Raw genomic sequence first — 24131 nt, 5'->3', positions numbered from 1 at the left:
GGAAGTTTTTATGCACGGTGTTATATCAACAGCAGTAATGCATAACATTATTCAGATGGGCACAGATATTTTTAGTAGCCCTTACACATGCCAGATTGCTTGGCCTAGACAGCAAGGCAATTGGTGTTTATATGGCTTTGTACCCTTCTGCTTTCAAGTTGATGTAAACCTTTGGAGCTAAACTCAGGCATAGAGAAACAGAAAACAGCTTGTTTTGTGCATAGGCTTTTGGAGCTATTGCACAAGGCCTTCCTTGAAAAGATTCTCACAAATAAACAACTTTACAATCACCAATAGGAGTGAATTCAATATTGAACCCCTGTGAGGCCCAGCGGAAGTTTATACCACAAAGAAAGAATGGCTCAATTAAGTCCAAGAAGGTGCCAGCATGGTGAATCAGCAGAGTTACAGAGGCTTTAAAGGGCAAGGAGGGGTCCTTCCATAAATGGAAATCCTTCCCAAATGAGGGAAGTAAAGAGGAACACAAACTCTGGCAAAAGAAATGTTAGAAGATGATACAGAAGGCAAAGAAAGACTTTGAGGAATGTATGGCCAGCAATATAAAGGGGAATAATAGAAGCTTCTTTAAATATGTTAGAAGCGGGAAACCTGCCAGAGAAGTGGTTGGCCCTCTGGATGGTGAGGGACAGAAAGGGGGACTTGGAAATTGCCAAGAAATTAAATGAGTTCTTCACATCTGTCTTCACGACAGAAGACCTTGGGCAGATTCCACTGCCCAAACATCCCCCATTGACTAATGAATTAAAGATACAGGTTAAAAGAGAGGATGTTTTAGATCTGATTGATAAATTGAAGATCAATAGGTCACCGGGCCCAGATGGCATCCATCCAAGGGTTATTAAGGAACCTGGGAATGAGGTTGCTGATCTCTTAGCTGAAACATACAACTTGTCCCTTAAAATGGCCACAGTGCCAGAGGACTGGAGGATAGCATGTCACACCAATCTTTAAAAAGGGAAGGAGGGGGGACCTGAGAAACTAAAGGCCGGTTAGCCTAAAGTCTGTTCCAGGGAAGATGGTGGAAAGCCTCATCCAAGATAAAATCTTAAAGTACATAGAAGAACAAGCCTTGCTGAGGGAAAATCAGCATGGCTTCTGTAAGGGTAAGTCTTGCCTCACAAACCATTTAGAATTCTTTGAAAAGGTCAACAGGCATGTGGATGCTGGCGAACCAGTGGATATTGTCTATCTGGATTTTCAGAAGGCGTTTGATGCAGTCCCTCACCAAAGGGAAACTCCACAATCAGGGGTTAAGAGAGCAGGGCCTCTTATGGACTGAGAATTGGTTGATAACCAGGAAACAGAGAGTAGGTGTCAATGAGCAATTTTCACAATGGAGAGAGATGAAAAGTGGTGTGCCCCAGGGATCTGTCCTGGGACCGGTGCTTTTCAACCTGTTCATAAATGACCTGGAGACAGGAATAAACAGTCGAGTAGCCAAATTTGCAAATGATATGAAACTTTTCTGGCTGGTGAAGACCAGAAGGGATTGTGAAGAGCTCCAGAAGGATCTCTCCAAACTGGGAGAATGGGCGGTAAAATGGCAAATGTGTTTAAAAGGGGATTGGACAGATTTCTGGAGGAAAAGTCTATCGCAGGTTACAAGCCATGTTGGAGATGTATAATCCCCAAGCTTAAAAGGAAGGTACCTCAAAATGCCAGACACAAGGGAGTAGTATCAGGAGACAGGTATCTAGTTGTCTTGTATGCTCTCAGAGGCATCTGGTGGGGCCGCTGTGAGATACAGGAAGGTGGACTAGATGGGCCTTTGGCCCACATGTTCTTATGATGTAAGGCTGAGCATATAATGTATGGGCTGTGTGGAGTGATAGAAACAGCTGGAAAGAAGGCATGGTAAGAGATGGGAAAGAGTGCTTAGCCAGTCTTGACATCATTCTGCTCAGGTTGTATTTGTTAGATATTGTCAGTTTCTTTTATTTCTTTTTTTTAAAAGAAATCCTAGCTATAAATAAGAATATGCAGTCCATGCATGTACAGGTGGAACATATCCAGATTTTCCCAGGGGAAAAATTGAAATTTTTGGATAATTTCTGAGATAATCTAAGGGGACTTTAGGAACATTCTGGTCTTCATAGGACTGGCCTAATGAACCTTGCTTTTGCCACATCTCAGTTTAGGGAACACTGTATTTCAGTAACATACCTGAAACATTAGGAATTTGTGGAAAGAGGAGTCCTGCTTTCAGTTGCAGCTTATTGATTATGAATGTCCTCATCACAAATTTTGCCTCCAGACAGAGTGTCAAAGTGATTTTATGCAGCCATCTTTGCTCGCGGTATGAGTACTCATTCCAGTGTGGTGCCTGTTCACAAACTTTGCAGGTTTTCAAAGGCTGGCATTGACAACAGTATTTTAGTGCTGGAAGTGGTATGACAGCTGCAAAATTGCCTACGGTGTGCATGCACATGTGATTTGTCACATTTTCGCTGCAAGTCAAAAAGTTTTGTCAGATTTTAGAAGCATGATAAAAACCAAGATCCGCTTGGTAGAGACAACAATAGATTTAGGGCATATATCTATTCCATATCACTGTCTAATCCTTATATTTGTTTTTAAAACTGCAAACCAAAGATAACAGAAATACAAAAGAAATTAGTGTGCCATATATAGCAGGCAGCTATGCTTCAATTATATTAAAATGTTTGATTCGGGAATCAGCTCTTGTGTAGCTTTTGCTCAATTGCCCATCGTCTCCAAAAGGAAACCTAGAAGTTGTAGCCCTCAGTTCAGAGGTTCATCCTAGTTTGTATGTGTGGCACCAGAGGTTCCACTCATTCCCTTCCCCTGCCTCCCCAGCCAATGACCTAATCACCAGTTGGAGCACACTCCTCTCCAGTGCCCAGCAGAAGCATGAGTTTGCCTGTCCTCAACATTCCCTCTAATTTTCAGCCCCTGTGTGGGCGAGCAACTCTACCCCTGTGGGTATGGTGCTCCATTGTGACTGTAACTAAAGGGCCTGAAAACAATCACTGCACAGAAGGGAAGGACTGCTTAGAGGCAACCTTGCCTGTCCTGCCTCATTGTCTGGGTGGGCGATCAGCCAAGGAGGTGGGGCAGGGAAGCCTGTGCTGCTGCCGGACACTGGTTGAACAGCTGAAGAGGAGGAGGAGAGGAGCACTTGTTGGCTGGTGAGTGAGGGATCCAGCCGGGGAAGTGGGGGAAGGTCACTCGTATGAAACAGCATGAACCTCTGAACCGAGGTCGTGCCTGTGTCTAGTTCAAAGTGCTTAATATTCTCTTGCTGTTAAAACAACTTTGTCTTCCTATTGAGGGGGGTTAAGGGTTTTTTTGAAAAAAATTATTTGAGACAGGGTTATTCCTATAGAATTTACAGTACCCTAAAAAAATTTAGTTTATCTAGTGGGCATATACTTTACAACTTCAATTTTTCTGTTTAATTTTCTTTTACGAATAGTTTAGAAATAACACTGAAATATTTACTGAGTTATTTATATGACTGCTGCTCCAAGAAGGCCTACAGAATAATTCTGATTTATGATCTTTTCCTGTAATAAAAAAAAAATGACTGTACTAAAGAAGTTGCAGGAAATGCATTAATTCACATAAACTGAAAGAGCAATGAAGATGTAAAACTCTAGAATAAGGCACTGTGCTTTAAATACAGCCAGACTTTTTTTAAAAATGAGACCTGAGATAACCCTTATAAATGACATGCATTTTTCTTAGCAGGAAGGGTTAGCTCTGCAGTTCAACAGGTCATTGGCTAATAATGTCTGTGGACTCTTCTTCAAGGCAGATCTGAACAATGCATTTCTGCACATTGTGATCAACCAGCAATGTATTGTAGCCTCCCAGATTATTTTTCTAATCCAGAAAGAACAAAAGGTTTTTTTAACACTCTACCATTTGTTTGTTCATTTTACTGATCATAGAATATGGTTCCAAAAAAAGAAATATATGGATATAGCATGTTAAGTCAAACACTATTTCTTTAGCTTTTGAAGGTGAACCTAAACATAATTAGAATGCTACACATCATTAGAAGCAAGAATTCATTAAGTATTGAAAGATGTCTGATTGTTACTGCATGAGCTTTTCACACACATCCAGTTAGCTAGCTTTCTTTTTTGATAGATCATTGAGAGGTAAACACAGGCTTTGCTTGCAAGTATAGTTACTCAGGTATGAAGGACTGATAAAACACTGATGTGATTTCAGGTTCTAAAAACATTCTATCTATAATATATTATTTGACCTTCAGAGTTGCACAGTAGTCGTGTTTTTTCAGCATAAGAAAACTAAATTATCTGTTATTTCTGGCATGTTGAAAATTGTAAAGTTAATATTGCAACAGTTTCTTCTTTTCAAATATTTTTATTAACATTGCTATGAACACAATATTACATCAGATGTTATATTTCCTTGGAATTTATTCTAGCCAATTTAAAACTACCTGTATCCACCTTTTACCTTACTGTAACCTTTGGTACTGATGATGTTCACAACAACAAATCATAAGGATATACTTTATTGTTCCAAAACATGACAAGAACATATTATACTATATAATTGTAGTCTACCCGTGTAACCTCTCTAATTCTAATTGGCAGCTTCAAGACATATGCCACTTCCCAACCCTTATCATTGTTTCTCTTAGTGATGGGATGTCTTTTTATTACCCTTTATAAATCTAGTGCCGTTTTAGCAACCATGTCTTCTATCCTGCCAAGTACTTGACAGCACGCTCACCTCTGCAATTCCAGTCAAGCAGGAAGAGCCAGGTGTTCATTGAGGCCCTGCTGAGCTCCATACATACATGGTTGATGAAGGATGTTTGGCTTGGCAGACCACAGAGTATGAAGATCTGCCTTAAGGAATGAGCACTGATTGACCAATGTTCTGGGGAAAAGGCTATCACTCTGAAGACATTCCCAAGCTCATGGAACAGGCAGAACCCAAGACAATTTATTTTTAGGGAAAAGCAGGGATAGGAAAAGACTGCTAATATTAGACCATGTTTACAATCTGTCAAGACCAACAAGGCCAGTTCAGAAATAGCCTATGAACTATATGGTCTTCTAGACAGTTTCTGTGTACTTCAACGTCAGTGCATGTTGTTAATTTCTGTGAAAGTGAATAATTGTGGGGGGGAATGATTTCCAAATCCTCTTTCATGGTTTGTTTAAAAAGAAGAAGAAGAAGAATCAAAAGATAGATCTGAAGAAACAGTGTTACAGTTGCTATCCCACTTACACCTTCCATAGACTGAGGAGCAATTCTCTGGGTAATTAGAGAATTTAGTCTGAGGTGTGTGATCAGTATTCATTTATTTTTGTTTATCTTTCATTGCCTTCTGTGCCATCAAGTCAGAACCAATTTATAGCATCCTTAATAGGGCTTTCATGGTAAGAGATATTTAGGGAGTGGTTTTACCAATTGCACTCCCCTGCTCAGTTTCCATGGCTGAATGGAGATTTGAACCCAGAGTCCTAATCCATCACTCTGTCCACTTTAGTACACTTGGAAAGTTAACCTTCATTAGATACTCAAAATTGTCTGTACAGTTCACATATTATATGTTTGGATTCACAGTGGCACAATGTAAGACAGGTACAGTACACACAAATCCACAATCTAAATGTGCTGACTCCAAGATAAAGTTATCTGTGTGCCCAGCCCACCAAAAATGTTCCAGTGACTTCTTTGGTTAAATGAATAGCTTATAGGTGAGAAGACTATATGAAAACTCTTGCCCATAAAAAAAACTCAGAGCATAACTGGGTGAGATTGTGGGGCAAAAGTTCCCTGCCTAACTAACACACACCCCATTTCTTTTAATAAACTATCCCTGTGGCTATTTGTAATCTATCTAGCATTTCTGTTGCTAATATGCTGCAGAGAAATTAAGCATTTGTTTCTTGCCCTTAGACTGTTTCAAAGCAGAGTCTTTGCCATGACAGTTTAGAAACCATTACTTAGCTAGTACACCTACTTTATTTAGTATTTTGTCTTGCCAAGACTACTTGGTAAAGCCAGGCAACTGTCAGCTAGACTTCCTATGAGAACCAACATGTACTCAAGAGTTCTTGAAGGTCCTGGCTTTGATCAGTGAGTTTCATTTGACTTTCATGGCTGTGGTAACAAAATGAAACATGTTCCTTTATCTTGATTCCTCACATTTCTCTTCATTCTGAGATGACGCTCTGTGTGTGCTTTATTTGTGTACCTTGACTAGCTGTACTGTGAGGTCCGTATTAGCAAATGTATTGTTTAGGATAGTTAGCTTTCTCATTTTGACTCATGCATTTTATTCAAAATAAATCTTCTAATTATTTGTACAGTTTAAGTTTTTTCTCCTTAGTCAATCACAAACTGAAAAACAACAATCCTTCCCCACAGGTTATGTGTGTGGTTGTGTCTGAATACTCTTAGAAGAGTTCCAACTTTGCAGCCTCCAAGAAGAAAGTCAGTTGTAAAGTGAGGAGGTCGGCTTCAGCTGAGCCACGAAGCTTCACCATCCCAGTGGGAGCTGCTAAGATTTCCTTGATAAACATGGCTGTTAAGTATGGGAAATGTTAACATTCCTCTCTGTTCTTGTCTTAGATCTGTGTGACTTCAGAAGAGGAACATGATGGCTTTATCAAAGTATGCAGTGGGAAGAAAAAGGGCTTCGTCCCCATCGATGTCTTGGAGAACATCTGATCTGTCCCCACGCTGCCAACTGCAGTCGTGACAGTTTGCCGGCCCGGCCTGTCTGCCTCATCTTGCACTGTGTCAACCCAAATAAGCCGTCTTGCAGATGAACAGAGAAATCATGAGACAAGCACAAGGATCAGTTGCTGTCAGACATTTGAGCTGCTCTTTAGCAACAAGAAATGATTGATGAACCACACATTGTCCTGACTGGGGCGGGGGGGGGGGGTGAAACAAACGTAATAGGAGTCCCAAAGGGAGGATGAAGTGTTTGTACTTTTAAAAAGAACCTGGAAAATATTAAACTGGATGATTTTTCTGTGCAAGGCTGCGAACTGTTGCCCTAATGGAAAGAAACATCTGAAAATATTAAATTTGCACCCTGTTCACAAGTCTTAGGAAAATGTTTTGGAATTTTCTTTTCTCATTTGAAGTGTGATTGAAAGGGCAAGGTTCAGACTTTTTCCTTGTACTATTACGGCTTGATGCTTGAAATGTATAGTGTGAGTCTGGTCCTGAAATGTTGTCTAAGATTTTAGTGAAACAGCATCAATGTTCGGTTCTGACCTTTTTTTGTAGCAAAGATGTTTGGGTGAATTGTGCTGACCTCAGTTTAGGAAAAGTATGACAGCCTCGACTAATATCTCTGTGATGTTTAACGTGTGTTGGTGTGATGAGCTTGTATGTCCTTTGGGTTTCTTCTTTACAAGCAGAGATTTTAGCACGTTGGATGTAAATGCTGTTAAACAGCTAATGAGCAGACACTGTCCCTCCAGTTCAGGCTCCGTTAGAAGTAGCTGCCTGATCCCTATGAAAAGAAGATTATTGCTGGAAACATGGAGCTGGGTTACAGATCTGCTGAAGAAATTTTCTGCTTTTCTGATCCTGCTTGAACATATTTTACACGTATGTACATAGCATGGCCCTGCTTCTCTGAAGAACCAATTCTGTTTCACAGAGGCAAGGGAGCAAATTCTTGCTGATTTTAAAAAAATGACTGGGGAAAAAATCATTTTGAGTTAGCATGTTGAAATGCAAAGTATTTGGCAGTTCACCCGGAAGCACATACTAGCCACAACCTAGCACAGAATTAAGCACCCTGAAGCCTTTCACAGTCTTAAGCCTGCCTGGTCTACATTGTGGCCACAGATGGAAACTGCAGCTGCAAAGTTGGAATCTCAATCTCTATTTCAATTTCTGTTTTGATGCCCAAACCAAGCAACATTCTTCAAAAACTGACTTAAACTTAGTGGTCAGCTTGTCTTTCCTCTTCCAATGTCAATGGACGGATGCTGAGGTTATGATCTCTTGGGCTGAAACAGGGTGGTGAAGATGTCGCCCTCCAGATGTTAAACTACTGCTCTCATTCCATCTCATCAATGGAAATGCTAGTCACAGCTGGTGGAAGTTTCAGGTTAGCAACAACTGGAGGGCCAAATCCTTCCCAGTCCTAACTGAAAATGTTTGTTAGGAATGTCACAGTTGAGAGGCATAAAAATAATGTGAATTGATCACTGTATTGTAAGGAGTCCTAAGCCCCTTAATATTGTTAATTCATTTATGGGAAAGGTATGGAAGGAAGAGAATGACATTAGTTCTGGGGTGAAATTAATTTAAGAAACTTGATGTCCTCATCTAACTTAATATTCTCTTTAATAAAAAGCATGTAGCTGTGAGCAGGGAATTGAAGAGCCTGTCTCTTTACATTTGTGGGGCTTGGGAGGTGAAGATAATTTTTTGGAATGTGAAGAAGAGGAAACAATGTTCCTTTTCTAATAACAGGCTGCTCTTATCCCTACATATAATAGAACATTACCTCTAGCCCTTAGAGTCTCCTGATTTTGGCATCCTCACAGAATGACCTTGCTGGATTAAATGGATGTTGACAACTCTAAGCAGACAGCCAATGGCCATACTTCAGTCTTCACCTCTTGCCTTGCACTCCAGTCTGTGGCTGAATCGCAGTGTGCGATTGAGACCAGAGACGGTGCAGTTGGAAAGTTCTAGTCCACACTTTGTATTAGCAAAGGGCTGCTGTGTCCAGCACTAACTTACTTTTTGGCTTTTGAACCTGCATCCCAAACCTGCAGTTACCCTTGCTGTCATGGGAATGCTTGATGCATGCTTGCCTCAACACAGTCATAGGGGCTAGATGTAGGTTTACAGATCCATAGACTCAATTAGCTTGAAGAACCTTGCTGCTCTTTAGTTCTTAAATGGAGTGGCTTTAGATACTACTGACAACCATTCCATTGTTTTCTAGGTCTTGTATGTATAATAAAAAAAACATCCACAAAGGGGAAAAAGAATAAGTTTCATATCTTAGACAGTAGGAATGCTAGAAATATTTATTATATTTCAAACAAAATTTATGAACATTTTTGCAGTTCAGTTCGTATTGCAAAGGAAAATCAGGTAACACAGAATTAGAAAAGAAGAATCTTCATGACAAAGAATAGCAGAGATATTATCAGCCCAGCCTGCATTGTGTCATCTGTTTATTTGAAATTCATTGATATGAGACAAGGGATCCAGCAATGACTGCTGAAAATTTAAAATTAATGCTATGGTTAGTGTCTTTTGTTCTGCAAGGACTACGTAGAACTATACATCCATCCATACGTTCTGCTGTTTACTTGAATGCAACATACTGTGATTTTGTCCTACTTCTGTTGCTTCTGTTATTTCAGATTTTCCTTCAGTCCTGCCTCATAGGATCGAGATGAATATTAATTTCAATTCACAATGGCCTTTAATCAATGTCTCATTTCTTTTGATACTGAGCAATAAACAATAAAGTGATTTTTAAAAGACTCCTTTAGTTATATCATTCTGTTAAAAAGGACAACTTTTATCTTTTGTCAGCAAACGGTGGTGGCCCAGGGCTGGGTCCCAAAATAAATGCACACACACAACATAGCTTTTGATATAAAACTGGCCACAAATTTATTGGTTACATCTCCTGGTGTGAGCACAGAGGACGGATCCCCACCAGCCACTCTGCCTGGTGTGTGATGCTGCCCAAGGAGACATAATCAGGATTAACCACATGGATGTAAGCCATTGTGTGGCCCTGCCTGTCTCTCAAAGGAGGTGGAGAGTGTGCAACAGCTCCTGAGCTAGGCATGCACATGACCTCTCCACCTCTACCTCATCTAGGAGCACCACCTAGGAGAGGAATGCCACACTTAAGGGCACTCCCCCAATCATCTGGATCTCTCCTCATATTCTAAAAAAGGTCACAAGAGGTGTGAAGGACCTCCTGCCAGAGCTACTGCAGCTGCAAGCAATCATACAGCTCTCCTTTTACTCCATGAAACCAACTGTCCATCCCCTAGGCTGAAATGTGGGCACCATCCAGGCAAAAAAAAAAAACGCAGCTACCTGAAAAGACCATTCTGCTGGCCAAGTCCACCAAAACTGGCCAGTCTTCTTTGTTATTTTCTGTCTGGCAATGTCCACAGCTCCACGCCAGTTCCTTGCCTCCAATTCATTTGAAAAGACTTTTGCTGTTTCCAGAAACAATGTTTTCAGCTTCAAGAAATCTTGTTCCGATGCATGTCAAAGCCTTTCCTCTCCACCAGGTCATTCTCTCCTAATCGAAATCTCAGCCTGTCTGGTTGTTGCACCTCCTTGGTTTTCCACATCATCATTGGCATCAGGGCACTCCACCTCATTTCTCTCCAACCCATACAACATTTCCCTATTAAAAAGCAATATAAGAAATTAAACAGACACCAGCCAATCCCCTGACCCTTCATTAGACCTCTCAAAGTCAAGAAGTTAGCCATCACCCTTGTACACACTCGTTGTGGAGGGAGTAACCATGTTTAGTGCTCACTTAAAGATGGCTTCCTCCAAGGTCCCACAATTCTTGTTAGCACTTCCCCTGCCAAATACCTAAAGGCTCTGTCACTTTTGTTTTGTATTGTATTGTTATTTGCACTCCCACAGCCAGTGGCAGCATGTCCATCATTTTACTTTGTATGGCATGTGTCATTCTAGGGCACTGTGGCAATGGAGGTCATGAGAAGGCAGCCACCCCAAAAATGGCAGAGGAATTTGAGGGGAAGAGGACTCTGCAAAGCACCCTATTTGTAAGAGAAGAAAATATCTCAGAAACCTTTATTTTTGCAAAATGACATCAGATAAATTTTGGATCAGCACAGTGTCATTTTCCAAATGTTATAATTTTAGGGACTATTTTGTGTGTACTGCAGATGCAACTCCTTCCCTTGTAGCCATTAGGAACAAGAACAGTGATATGACCAGATTAACGTGTGCAGACTGCAAATAGTATTGTGGCATAATTTGCCTTCCAGTTTCCCCAGAATTTTATTTCCCCTTGAATTATTAATCTTACAACTGCAGAGCTGGCAGGGACCCTATGGATCACCAAGTACAGTCCCTGTCAATGAGGCACAGTGGGGAATTGAACTCTCAGCTCCTAGGTCTACAGCCAGATTCCTAAAGTAAAGGTAAAGGTTCCCCTTGACAATTTTTGTCCAGTCGTGTTCGACTCTAGGGGCGGTGCTCATCCCCGTTTCCAAGCCATAGAGCCAGCATTTTGTCCGAAGACAATCTTCCGTGGCCACATGGCCAGTGCGACTTAGACACGGAACGCTGTTACCTTCCCACCGAGGTGGTCCCTATTTATCTACTCCCATTTGCATGCTTTTGAACCGCTAGGTTGGTGGGAGCTGGGACAAGTGACGGGCGCTCACTCCGTCATATGGATTCGATCTTATGACTGCTTGGTCTTCTGACCCTGCAGCACAGGCTTCTGCGGTTTAGCCCACAGCACCACCACGTCCCCTAGATTCCTAAACCACTGTGCTATCAAAAAAAGTCTCCAGTTTTTGTCTCATCCTCAGAAGAATCACCATACATCAGAAATGACTTGGCAGCACATCATCTACACCCTTTAGAGCTTCTTTTGATGACGTTACTGAGCTCACTGTAACATTACAAGGTGGCCAAGATTGCTGCACATGTTGTTCTTTCTGTTAAATGTTTCATCATCAATCTGTAGCTTTTCTTCCTGACCTGAAAAAGATCCTACAAGAAGAGTTAACTTACGACACCTTCTCCTGAGCTTTAATTAAAATGTGGGAGCTTGTCACAGAGAGGACTGGATAATGAAACACAATGTGCACACTTTCTCCTCAGCTACTTCATAAGTAAGCTGAGTAGTAAGTACAAGACTCCTCAGCTTTACACATGAGAGTGTTTAACATTCCTTTGAAGGGGATGCAGGTTTTATTGGATTACATGACAATGGTTGAAATTCTTATGGACCGCACTAACTAGAACACCACACTAGCCCTTTTTTGCTCCTGCTTCTTGTAGTAATAGAGGCAGCAGCAGTACAAGAAGAGAGAAGGGAGAAAAAACTATATTCCTTGAGGACCATCATCAAGAAACTGTTAGATAGCTTTTCTTCCTCCATAGGAAATTCAGGGAAACAACCTTCTTGATTCAAGAAGAGAATTTAGGGAAACTGTTGCTTACAAAACAAGCCACAAGCTAGGTGAGCCGGTCCATTCCCCATCACTAGTACCTTTTTGCACATCTTGTGCTACCATTGTCTCCAAGACCACTCCCCCCCCCCATGGTAATCAGATATCAACGGCTTCAATTGGCTCTTAGTAACATTGTAAATTACTGTACTGCAAAGGCTCTTCCACAAAATTGTTCTGATGTGTGCAGCTCCAAATGAATCTAACACTAACAAACTGATTAACTTTGGATGGACTAGCTTTTATCTGACACTAGCTCTGGGGGAAATTTAATTTTAGGAACTAGATGTTCCCATCTAATTTAATATTCTCCTTAATAAAGAGCATGTAGTAGCTGGAAAGAGAATTGAAGAGCATGCCGCTTTCCCTCTTCATTAAATGGCTTCCTAATAGCAAAGTCATATCTTCCAGAGTGTGTTGCAGATTTCATCCTGAAAGAAGAGAATATATGTTTCATTTTCAATGCCGTTGGATCCATTTAGGCTCCCTCTGGGTTTTTTTTCTCCCATCAAAATTCACACTAAACATCCACGGCAGCAGTCCACTGGCATACAAAACATATCATGCTTAGTATCAGCTATTTCTGTCAGCACTCAGTTTACATATGCAAGTTCAGCATGTTTATTTTAAACACTTCTGCATGACCTCCCATTACAAGACATTTCAAAACGCGCAGCTGAGACAGGAAAAGGTGTTGCTGCCAAGCAGCTTACACCCAGAGCACAACACCTTGGCCATGCTTCTTGACATAAGGTAAGGTCTACTCTGTTGAGGGGAAAATATACTGTCTTGCCCCCCACTGGGTATTAGTGGGGAGCATGCCCTGTACCTGCTACTGACTTAACTCTCATCTTTTTTTTCCCCTCATCTCTTAGGGCCTTGAGACTGTCCCTTCCTTCCTATTCTTTGTTAGTCTCTTTTCCATTTTCTGTTCTCCATACTTACGTGGAGATGTAGCTTCACAAGGAAAGAACATGTGAATGTACTGTGAGAAAAAGTTTTTCTTTTAACCAAGAAGCATCCAAACTGATTTTTCTTTCCTGTTCAAAGGGACAGGGTGAGATGTTGCAATTTGTCCAGTCGTGTCTGACTCTAGGGGGTGATGCTCATCTCCGTTTCCAACCCATAGAGCTGGCATTTTGTCCAAAGACAATCTTCTGTGGTCACGTGGCCAGAGCAACTAGACACGGAAGGCTGTTACCTTCCATCATGGTGGTACCTATTTATCTACTCGCATTTTGCATGTTGCATGCTTTCGAACCACTAGATTGGTGGGAGCTGGGACAAACGATGGGAGCTCACTCCGTGCTGATGGGAGCTCACTCCTTAGGACTGCAGGTCTTCTGATCTTGCAGCACAGATGCTTCTGCGGTTTAACCCGCAGCGCCACCACGTCCCATGGTGCAAATAACCAAAAGCAAATAACCAAATCCCAAGTCCCTCCAACAAATTCTATGCTCTGCTTGCAAAATGTCAGTGACAGAAAACGGGCACTGGTATGGAAAAACCCTGTTTGTTGAATACCCATGTGATCATAACATCCAGCAACGCAAAGGTACTGCATTGTGTTTTTTGGGTGTGGTAACTGTTTAGCAATTTTCAAAGGGGTGGCCATAGTTTAGCAATTTTCAAAGGGTTGGCCATGGATATCCAGTGTGGTATAGTGGATAGAGTAAAGGACTGGGAGTCGGAAGACCTGAGTTCAATTTCCTAGCTCTGCCATAGAACAGGAGGAGGGGTGGAAGTGGTAAAGCCATTCCTTGAGAACTCTATTAGAGCCTTTTTAAGTCAGTTCTAACAACAATTTGTGCTGCTAATTGCTAGTAGCTTTTTTTTCAGTCCGATACCCACATATCAAAGAGCAGGGCCCACTTGATTTAATACAGAATTAATGCTGAGTAATCATGTACAGAACTGGACTTTATTTATTTATTTATTTATTTATTTATTTATTTATTTATTTATTTATTTATTCATTCATTCATTCATTCATTCATTCATTCATTCATTCATTCATTCATTCATTCATTTAAGGAGAAAGGTGGATTCAAAAGCATTTTAAATGAATAAAGGCACCTTACAGCAATTAAAAGACAGTAGTTAAGTTAGTAACAATTATACAATACTAAAAGGATCAATGAATACAATGTCAAAAAAACATAAACAACATCAAAACCCATTTGATGCAGGAAGGTGCAACCATTCTGACTCAGCAGCCAATCACTCAGGGAAATCTTGACTGAAAAGATAGGTCTTTGCTTTTGGAAAGGCAGTAAAGATGGGGCCAGTCTGGCTTCCTGTGAGAGGGAGTTCCAGAGTCTGGAATAGCAGTGATAGAGAAGGCCCTCTCCCATGTCCCCACCAAACACATCTGTGAAGGTGGTGGGACTGAAAGAAAGACTTCTGATGATCTTAACACTTAAACATGCTCATAAAGGGAGATGAGATCCTTGAGATAGCTTGGGTCCAAGCCATTTAGGGCTTTATAGGATAGAATCATCACTTTGAATTCTGCCCGGAAACTGTAACTAAATTAAGAACAGGGATAGAATACCTGTGCCCAGGATTATCCCTAGCCATTGGCCATGCTATCCTGTAGCTGATGGGAGGTGGACCTAGCAACATCTGGACAGAAAGAGATTTCCCCATCCCTGCAAACGTTACTCTGTCTGCTAACCTGTGCCACCTTTACAGTCCTATCCTGAAGCCCCACACAGTTGCTGAAACCCTGCTGTGCAACTTACATTGCATAAGGCTGATGACATCATCAGCTGTGGTAATTGTTCCCCCTTTCCCTCTTCTCAAAGGTCCCGAGACTCACTTCTCTTTCATCAAGGGGAAGCCACTGGGGGCTGCAAGGGGGAGAAGGGTTCACGTTCTGAAAATCACTGCCACTACTAATATCATCTCACCAGTGGCAGTTTTCAGAGATTAAAGACCCCTCTGCATCCCATGACCCCCAACATGACAAAAGGGATCCCACGGGAGAAGGAATTCAAAACAAAATTACTTTGTGAAAAACCAATGCGGCCGATGTTGTCATCAGCCTTACATGGCATAATTTAAAGCAACAGGGCTGTATCCATTGTTTCAGATGAGACTAATACCATCTGGAGGCAAGACATTCCCATTTTTTGGAAAAAATGAGAGATGGGTTTAAAATTGCAGTTTTCCCATAGAGCACTGAAACAGCTTTAGAGATCATACGTGGTTCTTAGGATTCCAACCTCTGATCTAAATAAATCCCCCAGTAAATCAGCTTACAACAAATACTTACCCTGTGTTTCATATTTTGTTGTACAGTGGACCCTCTACTTAAGGAATTAATCCGTATTGGAATAGTGGCTGCAAGTCGAAAAGTCTGTAGGTCGAATCTCCATTGACCTACAATGCACTGAAAACCGATTAATCCCATAACCAGCGGTTTTTATTCTATTTTTGTTCCATTTTGGGTTTTTTCTGGTCTGTAAGTCGATTCTCCAGCTGCAAGTCGAATCTAAATTTTGCAGCCAGAGAAGTCTGTAACTCGAAAAGTCTGTAAGTCGAGCCGTCTGTAAGTCGAGGGTCCACTGTATTAAAATAATGCACTATTCCAAATATAGCAGGTATTGAAAGGAAGGCCAGCCCTACCAGCTGTAAAATGAAGTGACCCTATCAAGAAGGATCAACAGCTCCCAACTGTCAATAGTGTTCCACCAATTATCCACCACTGTTAGAGGACACCACTGTGTACTGAACTAGTCCGCTGCCTCATATCCAGTGGAGGAAACCAACCCACCACTAGCACTGAAGTAAGAGTCACCGGCCAGTCCATTTTGCTCCTGTACATGAAACACGAAGGGATGCTCTCTTGTCTTTGCCTCAGGCAGCCAGACATCCTGGACCAGACCTGGTTAAATGTGCTAGCTTGTCTCGGCTTCAAACATCTTTTTCATCACTCCTTGCCCAGCTGAATATACATCACTGGTGACTATGTCAGCTCTTCTCTTAGCAGTGTAACATTGATGGGTAGTGACTCCTGCAGATGCTTTTGAGCTTTGGGACAGAAGACTTCAGCAGAATGAAAAGATCCCTGCTCCAGGGGCCTTTCTGCAAACGAGGGCCAAAGACTGAAAACAAAACCACAGGAGCAGTGAGGAAAAGGATTCACAGCAGATAAATGTCTTGTGCTGTTTGTTTCCACAGCACTGCTTGAGAAACTGAAAAAGGGAAAACAACATGGAAAGCTCCCCGTGAGACAGTTCTGTGTATCTAATCGTATGCTGCAACAGGACAGTTCCCATTTCCCACCCACTGCTCATTTGTTATGGATGCATATCTAGGTCACTATGCAGGGTATGTCTTGGTCCATTTTCCCCCTCCAAGGTTGATGACAATCATGTGTCACTAGAATATTCTCCCCTAAAGAGTAAGACTCCCACACTGTCTTTTCAAAGCAGCTTGAATTGACATAAAATGCCTGCAGGGGAAAGAGCTTTCCCAAAAGGAGGAGGAGGAGGAGTGTTCACATTATTCTGAAACCACTATGCCTGAATACAAGTACTGTGTTAATAGTAGTAGACCAGGATATGCTATACTGTGTGGTCATGAGGTGAATAAATTGTAGCAGAGTTTTGAATTCTTTGTTACATTCCTTTAGCTGTGCAGCAGAAGTGCGGGGATTCACAGAGCAGAATAGCCTCAAGTCCCCCAGAGTAGTCCACCCCTTTTCTCATCAACTGGCACTTACAGTGGTACCTCGCTAGATGATGATAAACCATTCCACTGAAATCGCTGTTTAGCGAAATCTTTGTCTAGCAAAAAGTATTTCCCCATTGGAATGCATTGAAACCTGTTTAACGCATTCCAACGGGGAAGAATCGTCATTGTCTAGTGAAGATCAGCCATAGGAAAGCCACTTTGCGAACTGCCGATCAGCTGTTTAAATAGCTGTCTTACGAAGCTTAGGTCCCGAAAACACCCGTTTTGCGAATGTGGAGGGAGCTGTCAAAATCGTCGTCTAGCGAAAATTGGTTTGCGAAGCAGGGACCACACATTGTCCAGCGAAATTCCCCCATAGGAATCACTATTTTGTGAATCGCTATAGCGATTGCAAAAATGTCTAGCAAAAAAACTGTCATGCGGGGTAACTGTCCAGTGAGGCACCACTGTATATTCTCTATAAATGGCTCAGAGATGTTTGTAAGAGAAAGAATAAAAATGTTTCATTTAGCTGCAGTTCAACAGAGCAAACAGCAAACTGACAAACATAATCGCTTTCAGCAAATTTCGAAAGACTTTTTAGAGGAGAAAGGCACAGAGCAGGAAGGCATGACTCTCTTTGAATTTAGAGGCAGGAGATAAATATTGGTTAGTGCTGGATACATTGACAGTCACCCCAGCCCGGAAAGGTCACTCTCGGCCAAACCTACTAAAGACAAAATGTGAGACTGCAAAAAACTCCAACATGAATCTCCCTATTTAGAAGCACCAAGACCAACATTTCTATTTGAAAAATATTAGAGTGCTTGATTTTGACTGGGGAGCTCAGAGTTAAGATTCCTGCATGACACTAAAGAGCCCATCCTGTACTTTCCCCCAGCCTGATCCACAGAGTGGTTGCGAGAATAAACTGGAACACCCCATCGTCAAGTGTGCCATCTTGAGCTCACTGGAAGGAACGCATTGCACAAATGATGTAATACACCAAGGCCACTGTCATACTCCCCAAACATGGGCAAACACATAAGCATTCCTTCCCTCTGGCAGGCTGTGATCTCACAGCCAGTGTGAGAACAGGCACACAACAAGGAGCCTGTCAGAGTTGAGGAGATACTTACATGATTGCCCTTCTACTCTGCATTTAGCAACAAGATAAACTAGTCTCGGTGCATCAAACTAAACATAGCACTCCTGCAGTAAACCCTACAACCATGCTATATTAGCTAACCTTGTCCTGGTATTGCTAATGGGAAACTGAGATTGAGGGGGAAAGTAGGGACTGAGGGAACAATGACTGTCCTGGGCCCTTTGCAAAAAATACTGCACTCTCAAGGAAGAAAGCACTGCCATCTTGATTCAAGAAGGACAAATCTCAGCTCTTAATGCCCAGCTCTTACAAAACACTCACCCCCTCTTCACTCTATGATGAGAAGACATGTTTTGTATTCTGTAAGCAAAAGCCAGCTCAAGATATTCTGACACTGCTAAGGCAGAGAGCAAATATCAGAACTAAGAAATAATTGGGGGGGGGGTACATCTCCCAGAATCCCCCAGCCAACATATTCTGCAGCTGTGTTTTCTTGTGGATTTTGGAAGTTCCAGAGTAGCTTTTTCAAGCTCTAGCAAATACCTCCACCCAGTGGAGATGCACACTGTCCAGAGCAAACCAAGCTATTTTGGCTCCTGAGGCAGAAAAGGTCAATTTCTTCCCCAAAAATTACCACCATCCCCTCTTCTATCCTAGTAAAAATGCAACAAAAATAATCTGAATAACTAATCATGTCTCAACTTTTTTAAGATACTGAAAAGCAATCACCTGGAGTGTCCTCTTCATTTTGCCACACGCAGAACCAGAATTTGGAGGAGCCATTTATGGACAACAGTTCTGTGGATGTGCTGCCTCAAGGATTCTTGAAATTTTAATCCAAAAAGGCCTCCTGATGACGATACCTCAGAACCAACTTTAGGTTTCAGCAGTGCCACTGTGTGTTCTCTGGCTAAGTGGGTGATCGTCAAACTTCACACAAAGCAGATGAAAGCCAGTCAACTGCCTTCCTGCCCGGTCAGTGAGGTGCAAATTTAATTAATAGTCCTCTAAGTTTGGGGGGTGTTGCAAAGAAAGAAGGTTGGCATTTCCCTGATCAGAGCTTCTGTGATGAATGGCGGAGACTCCAATCATGGTGGAAAATGTATGAGGCGACGTGGGACACATAAAAAGCAAAGTGATGTGTCAATTTGTAGTCAAGTGTGAGCAATAAATGTTGACAGATCATTACTCAACTAGATGGTTTGAAGAGTGGTGAATTCTGATTTTTGCCTCAGGGGGGAACAGGCAAGAGGAGGAGGCAGAGGTGAAGATAGAGAAAGGGCATGTAAATCCATCACATTCCATTTGCAAAGAGGACAATCATAATTACTACAGTCCTTTTCTCTGCTGTTTGCAGAACCATCCGGCTTGTAGAGAGTGCTCCAGATGAATGTCTAGGGGCAGTGAAGTTAATCAGTGCTAAAACCCCATTAACAATACTAATGCACGGGGCTGATTATGAGGCATCAGTGAAACAGGGTGTTAACATCTGCCTGCCTTCTGGTCCATTTCCATGACCAGCAGCCAATAAGAATTCAGCTTACAGTGAGGGATGCCGTTTTCTGTTCATGGCTGCATAACTTCACCAAAAAAAAATGTTCAAGGAAGCATGCATTGATCTGTGCTCACCCACATTGTACCCTTAGCAGCAAACCTGTGAAGTAGGATATACTGAGAAAGTGTGGGTCAAACTGGAAAATGCGTTCAGCACCTGTTTTGAACTTGCATGTAGTTCTTCCCCACTTTTTTTGTATTAGCACATTATATCGTCAGCATGAGGCAAATGTACAGACAAGAAAGAAAAAGTGTCATGATCAGACTTCTGTAGGCACCTGTTTATACCATTACACTCACACGGCTGAGGGGCACAACACCACTGTCACAAAGTCCATCTCCAAGTCCACACACTCCTATAAAAGCAAACAAAACAGTCACCCCCCCACACACACACTCTTCCCAAAAATCTAGAAAGGCAGCAAATAAAAGTAAAAAATACAATTAAAGCCTCTCAAACCAAAACTACTAGAATATAGGAAGATTTATCTCCTGACACTACTGGATGCATTCTCTTCTTTGAGTCTAGCAGCCAGGATATTTCTTTTTAAAAAACCTAAAGAAGGGGGAAATTCTCAAAGAAATCAGGGAGAAGGGTCCAAAAATAATCCCAAACAGGCATATTGGAAGATGCGGGCTGCCTGGCAGCAATGAAAATAATCCAGCAAAATGGAAGAGGAATTTGCCCCCTCCCCACAAAAAAACTAATTTTATAGCAAAAAAGAGAGAGAAAATCCAGGATGGAGGCATAGCAGATAGGCATGCAGGCATCAGTCCAAGAAGGGCACAAGAACCTCAGCACACATGAATTCCTCAAGGGCCAACAGAAGTACTCTTTAGTGGATTTGAGCCCTTTTTACAGATACAAAATTTAATGTCCCCTCCCCAGTGTTCTGATTGGCTGCTGACAACCCTGGTTACATTATTGGATAAAAGATTTCTTGGGTAGTTTAACAAACAAAGAGTGAAAGGGAGCCATAAGTTTATAGAAAAGACAGAATACAAAAGGAACATGAACATTTAATGTAAAACTCTTTCATTAACATAGAATCATTCATGTTTTAGAGGTTATCTTTTAGCAGCCACTGAAAGAACAGCCTCTTTCATGTTTGAGGTCCTTCGTTTAGACACAAAAGACCCATCCCTTTTAAGTGGTGAATTGTGAGGCATATATATTCCCCTGACATCTAGCTTGATCAAAAGTTTTGTAGTGAGCTTTATGGCTAAAGGAAGATTCACATGGTTCTAATGCTACAGCAGCGTCTTGTACCTCCATGGGTAAGAATGTCCTTCATAGCATCCTCATTGTGTTACCTATTTTTTTCTCATTCGTTAGCATTTTGCCATCACACCTCTGAAAGAATGCAACCCTTATGAGAAAATTTGCTGCCTCCCCAGTAGGTGAAAATGGCATTCCTTCCCCAGAAATTGACTGGGCTGATATTTGGATTCGACTTCAACATCAGCAATAAACTATGTCTTCCACCACCTCTGTCACAGCACATTTTAGGGACTGAGACTAGTCTATGGGCTGAGGAAGATCATGTAGCAGACACTACTCTATTTTCCAACAGAAAATAACCACAGAAAAGCACGCGGTACAGCTTGGCAGCTGCCAACATAGCTCTTCAAGATTGCCTTCTTAAACTACATTCAGGAGTGTTTGCCTCCTATCTAATGGAAGGTCCAGCTTTGTATCTTTGCAACCAACTACTAAACTTCTCAGGACCTGGGTTATAACTTTTGTAGTAAGCTAGCAACCTGAATTCAACATAGTATGCTAGAATTTCAACAAAGAAAATAAGCTTTGTTTTCAACCAGTCATTAATAAAACCTATTTCGATCCCATGTTGAAAAGGAAGGAGGAAATAAAGTCTTTTCAGTTATTCATTTAAATTTAAATATTTCATTCAATTAACACTTGATCTCTGCACATCTAAGGTTTTTTGAAGAACATGAAAACATTCATTACTTTTTCCTTTCTTCCCAGAATGGCGGAGGTATATGGAAGGTTAAATGAAAGATCTGTTTGGGGGCAACTTATTCCTCTCCTGTCTGTCAAGATGGTCAAGAGAATGGAAAGTCATTAATCACCTATCATGATAGAAGATTAAAGTTCCCCAAGATTTAAAAAAGAATCATCAATACATGGCAATTAACTGAAAGAAATAAGACAATGTCAGGCTCTATTCTGAAGACCAAAGAAAAAGCGATGGGTAACAGATCTTGGCTGATAAGAAGAAAATTGCAGCAAGACATTCCCTGTGCGAATAGAACGAGGAAGGGAACATTGAAACAGAGTGAAAGAAGAGTCTTCTGCATATCAACCCAGGCTCTTTGTTGTTTCCAAGCTCACAACATAGAAGTGATTTTATGATAAAATTCCCTGTGAACACTTGAACTATTTATTTTATATGAAACCCATCCTCCAAACAATTCAGATCAAATCAGCATATATGATTCTCTGTAGCACTAAACAGAAGAGGGATGAATCAAAAACACATACAGACAAGGTTTCCATGTCACTTGGAAGTCTTTCTGGCTTTGAGGTTCAGATGAAAACACTTACAGTGTTTCCATAACCAGAAAAAACAGAGTTCTCAAAGAAGCAGTATGAGTGCCTTCAGTTAAATGAACTTGAAGGATCTGCCAAAGGCCTTCACATTACATGGACAATATGACTGCCTAGGGGACAAGGGAAAGGGCTTTATGTACATCCCCACATCCCCATCACCTTTTCAGCCCTACCTGCCTTCAGATATTGTCTCACTTTAAACTGGCAAACCATCACAAACCAAGTTGCAGTGTCAATATTGCAATATTGGGCTACTGAGCAACAGAGAAAACCTACAAACAAGATGCGCCCACACTCACTTGACAGGGTGCAGGGGACTGTCGGAGTTTAATATTTTATATAAATAAAATATTATATGATTTAAAGTATAAGAAATGTAACCCTCAGAGAATGAAATATAATTGTATCATGGTAGTTAGAACAGTAATAAACTGCTGGTAAGGGTTACTTCAGGACAAAGAGATGCAATATATCGTAGGTCCATTACTTGTAGAGACTATTGCAAAGCAATTACAGAACTTGCATTCATTTCAATGTAAATTTGCATGAATAGCAGAGCCTATGGAAAAGTTAGCTGGGTCCACAACTGTAGCAACTCCCACAGAGAATACATTTGCTATAGAAGCAGACTCTGAGATTTTGTATTGAGTCTGCTAGCTCAAAGCAAAACATAGGTAAGAGAGATTGCTTTTTGCAGTAAATTGTTCACTTGAGTAGCAGAGTCTATGAGATTTTGCATTACGCCTTGAATAACTTCCAGTAGTCTTGAATAACCTATCTATTGATGTCTCAAAATGTTGTTATATTGTATATGGTGTTATGTGTGTTGGAAGCCGCCTAGAGTGGTCGTTCACCTAGATCAGTGGTTCTTAACGTGGGCGATAATGCCCCCCAAGGGGCGATTTCATTTTTCAGGGGGGCGGTAGAACGAAAAGGGGCGGCGTGGGGGCGTTGGAGCAGAAGGGGGCAGTAAGGGGGCGGTGGAGCAAGCCAAACCTGTGAAGATGGGCTGCAGCCTTTTTACAATGTGCATGAATATATATTTTCCTCCAGTCTTAATTTAATTTCAGAGTTTTTGTCTTGAATTTTTTAGTTCCTGCATTGCGGTTTGTTTTTATGCCCTTTTTATATTTCTTTTTGCGTCTTAAAATTCGCTTGCAATTACTTTTGGGGGCATTTCATTTTCTTGGAATTGAATTTTGTTTTCAGGGGTCATTGGATTTAAGTGTCTTGAATGAATGAATGAATGAATGAATGAATGAATGAATGAATGAATGAATGAATGAATGAATGAGATATCATCACCGTGGGGAGGGGGGCGATGATAACTTCCTCAATGGCTCAAGGGGGCGTTTCTTTCAAAAAGGTTAAGAACCACTGATCTAGATAGCCGGGGTATGTATAAATAAATAAATAAATAAATAAATAAATAAATAAATAAATAAATAAATAAATAAATAAATAAATAAATAAATAAATAAATAAATAAATAAATAGTGTAATTTTCAAGCTTAGCAAGAATATGTAAATAAAGGTATTGTGTAAGTAAAGGATTTATGCACATCCATGCCTATAAAAGGGCTGGTGTAATGCAAGCAAGCTGCCCATCAGCAAAATCATCTGAGCCACAATGGAATCAAACCAAGTCAAGAAGCTGGTGAGTGGGAAAAGGTAATGGCAGCCACAGAAACATAACAGCACAGAAGCAGCACGCAGAAATCATGGGTTTTCCTCCATAGATTTTGACTGGGAGATGTCTAGGTGAGCACATAGAAAATTTAATATTTTCCAACATATGAATACAATATGCTAAAAGTCTAACAAATGTATTCCTATTTATATTGATTCTAGCTTTTTCAAGAGATGTGCTTTTTAAAGCTAAAAGCTTCTGTATTTTTGGTAAAAGGCAAAAGATTTATACGATCTGAGGAGAAACCAGAGTATTTTTGGAATGAAATAAGATCCAAGTTCTTATTCGTAACTTTTTTAGCTAAAAGCT

The 24131-nt window shown here is 41.1% G+C and overlaps 1 protein-coding gene and 1 long non-coding RNA gene across 4 annotated transcripts in view; one reads left to right on the top strand and one right to left on the bottom strand.

Annotated features, from left to right (window-relative positions):
* The window catches only part of STAC (SH3 and cysteine rich domain), an 89996-nt gene extending 80487 nt beyond the window's left edge, over positions 1-9509 (top strand). For all 3 annotated transcript variants that reach the window (XM_020803430.3, XM_073003820.2, XM_073003821.2), the window contains one exon: positions 6607-9509. In XM_020803430.3, the coding sequence (XP_020659089.2) occupies positions 6607-6705 (99 nt within the window). In that variant the 3' untranslated portion in view covers positions 6706-9509. The remainder of the gene's footprint in view (positions 1-6606) is intronic.
* Positions 1-23055, bottom strand: part of LOC144583555 (uncharacterized) — a 457862-nt gene extending 434807 nt beyond the window's left edge. The window contains exon 1 of the long non-coding RNA XR_013537401.1: positions 22987-23055. This is a non-coding gene — a long non-coding RNA (uncharacterized LOC144583555). The remainder of the gene's footprint in view (positions 1-22986) is intronic.
* Positions 23056-24131: the final 1076 nt, after the last annotated feature.

Source organism: Pogona vitticeps, chromosome 6, assembly GCF_051106095.1.
Source record: "Pogona vitticeps strain Pit_001003342236 chromosome 6, PviZW2.1, whole genome shotgun sequence".
Lineage (NCBI taxonomy): Eukaryota > Metazoa > Chordata > Lepidosauria > Squamata > Agamidae > Pogona > Pogona vitticeps.
This window is presented reverse-complemented; position numbering and strand designations above follow the sequence as displayed.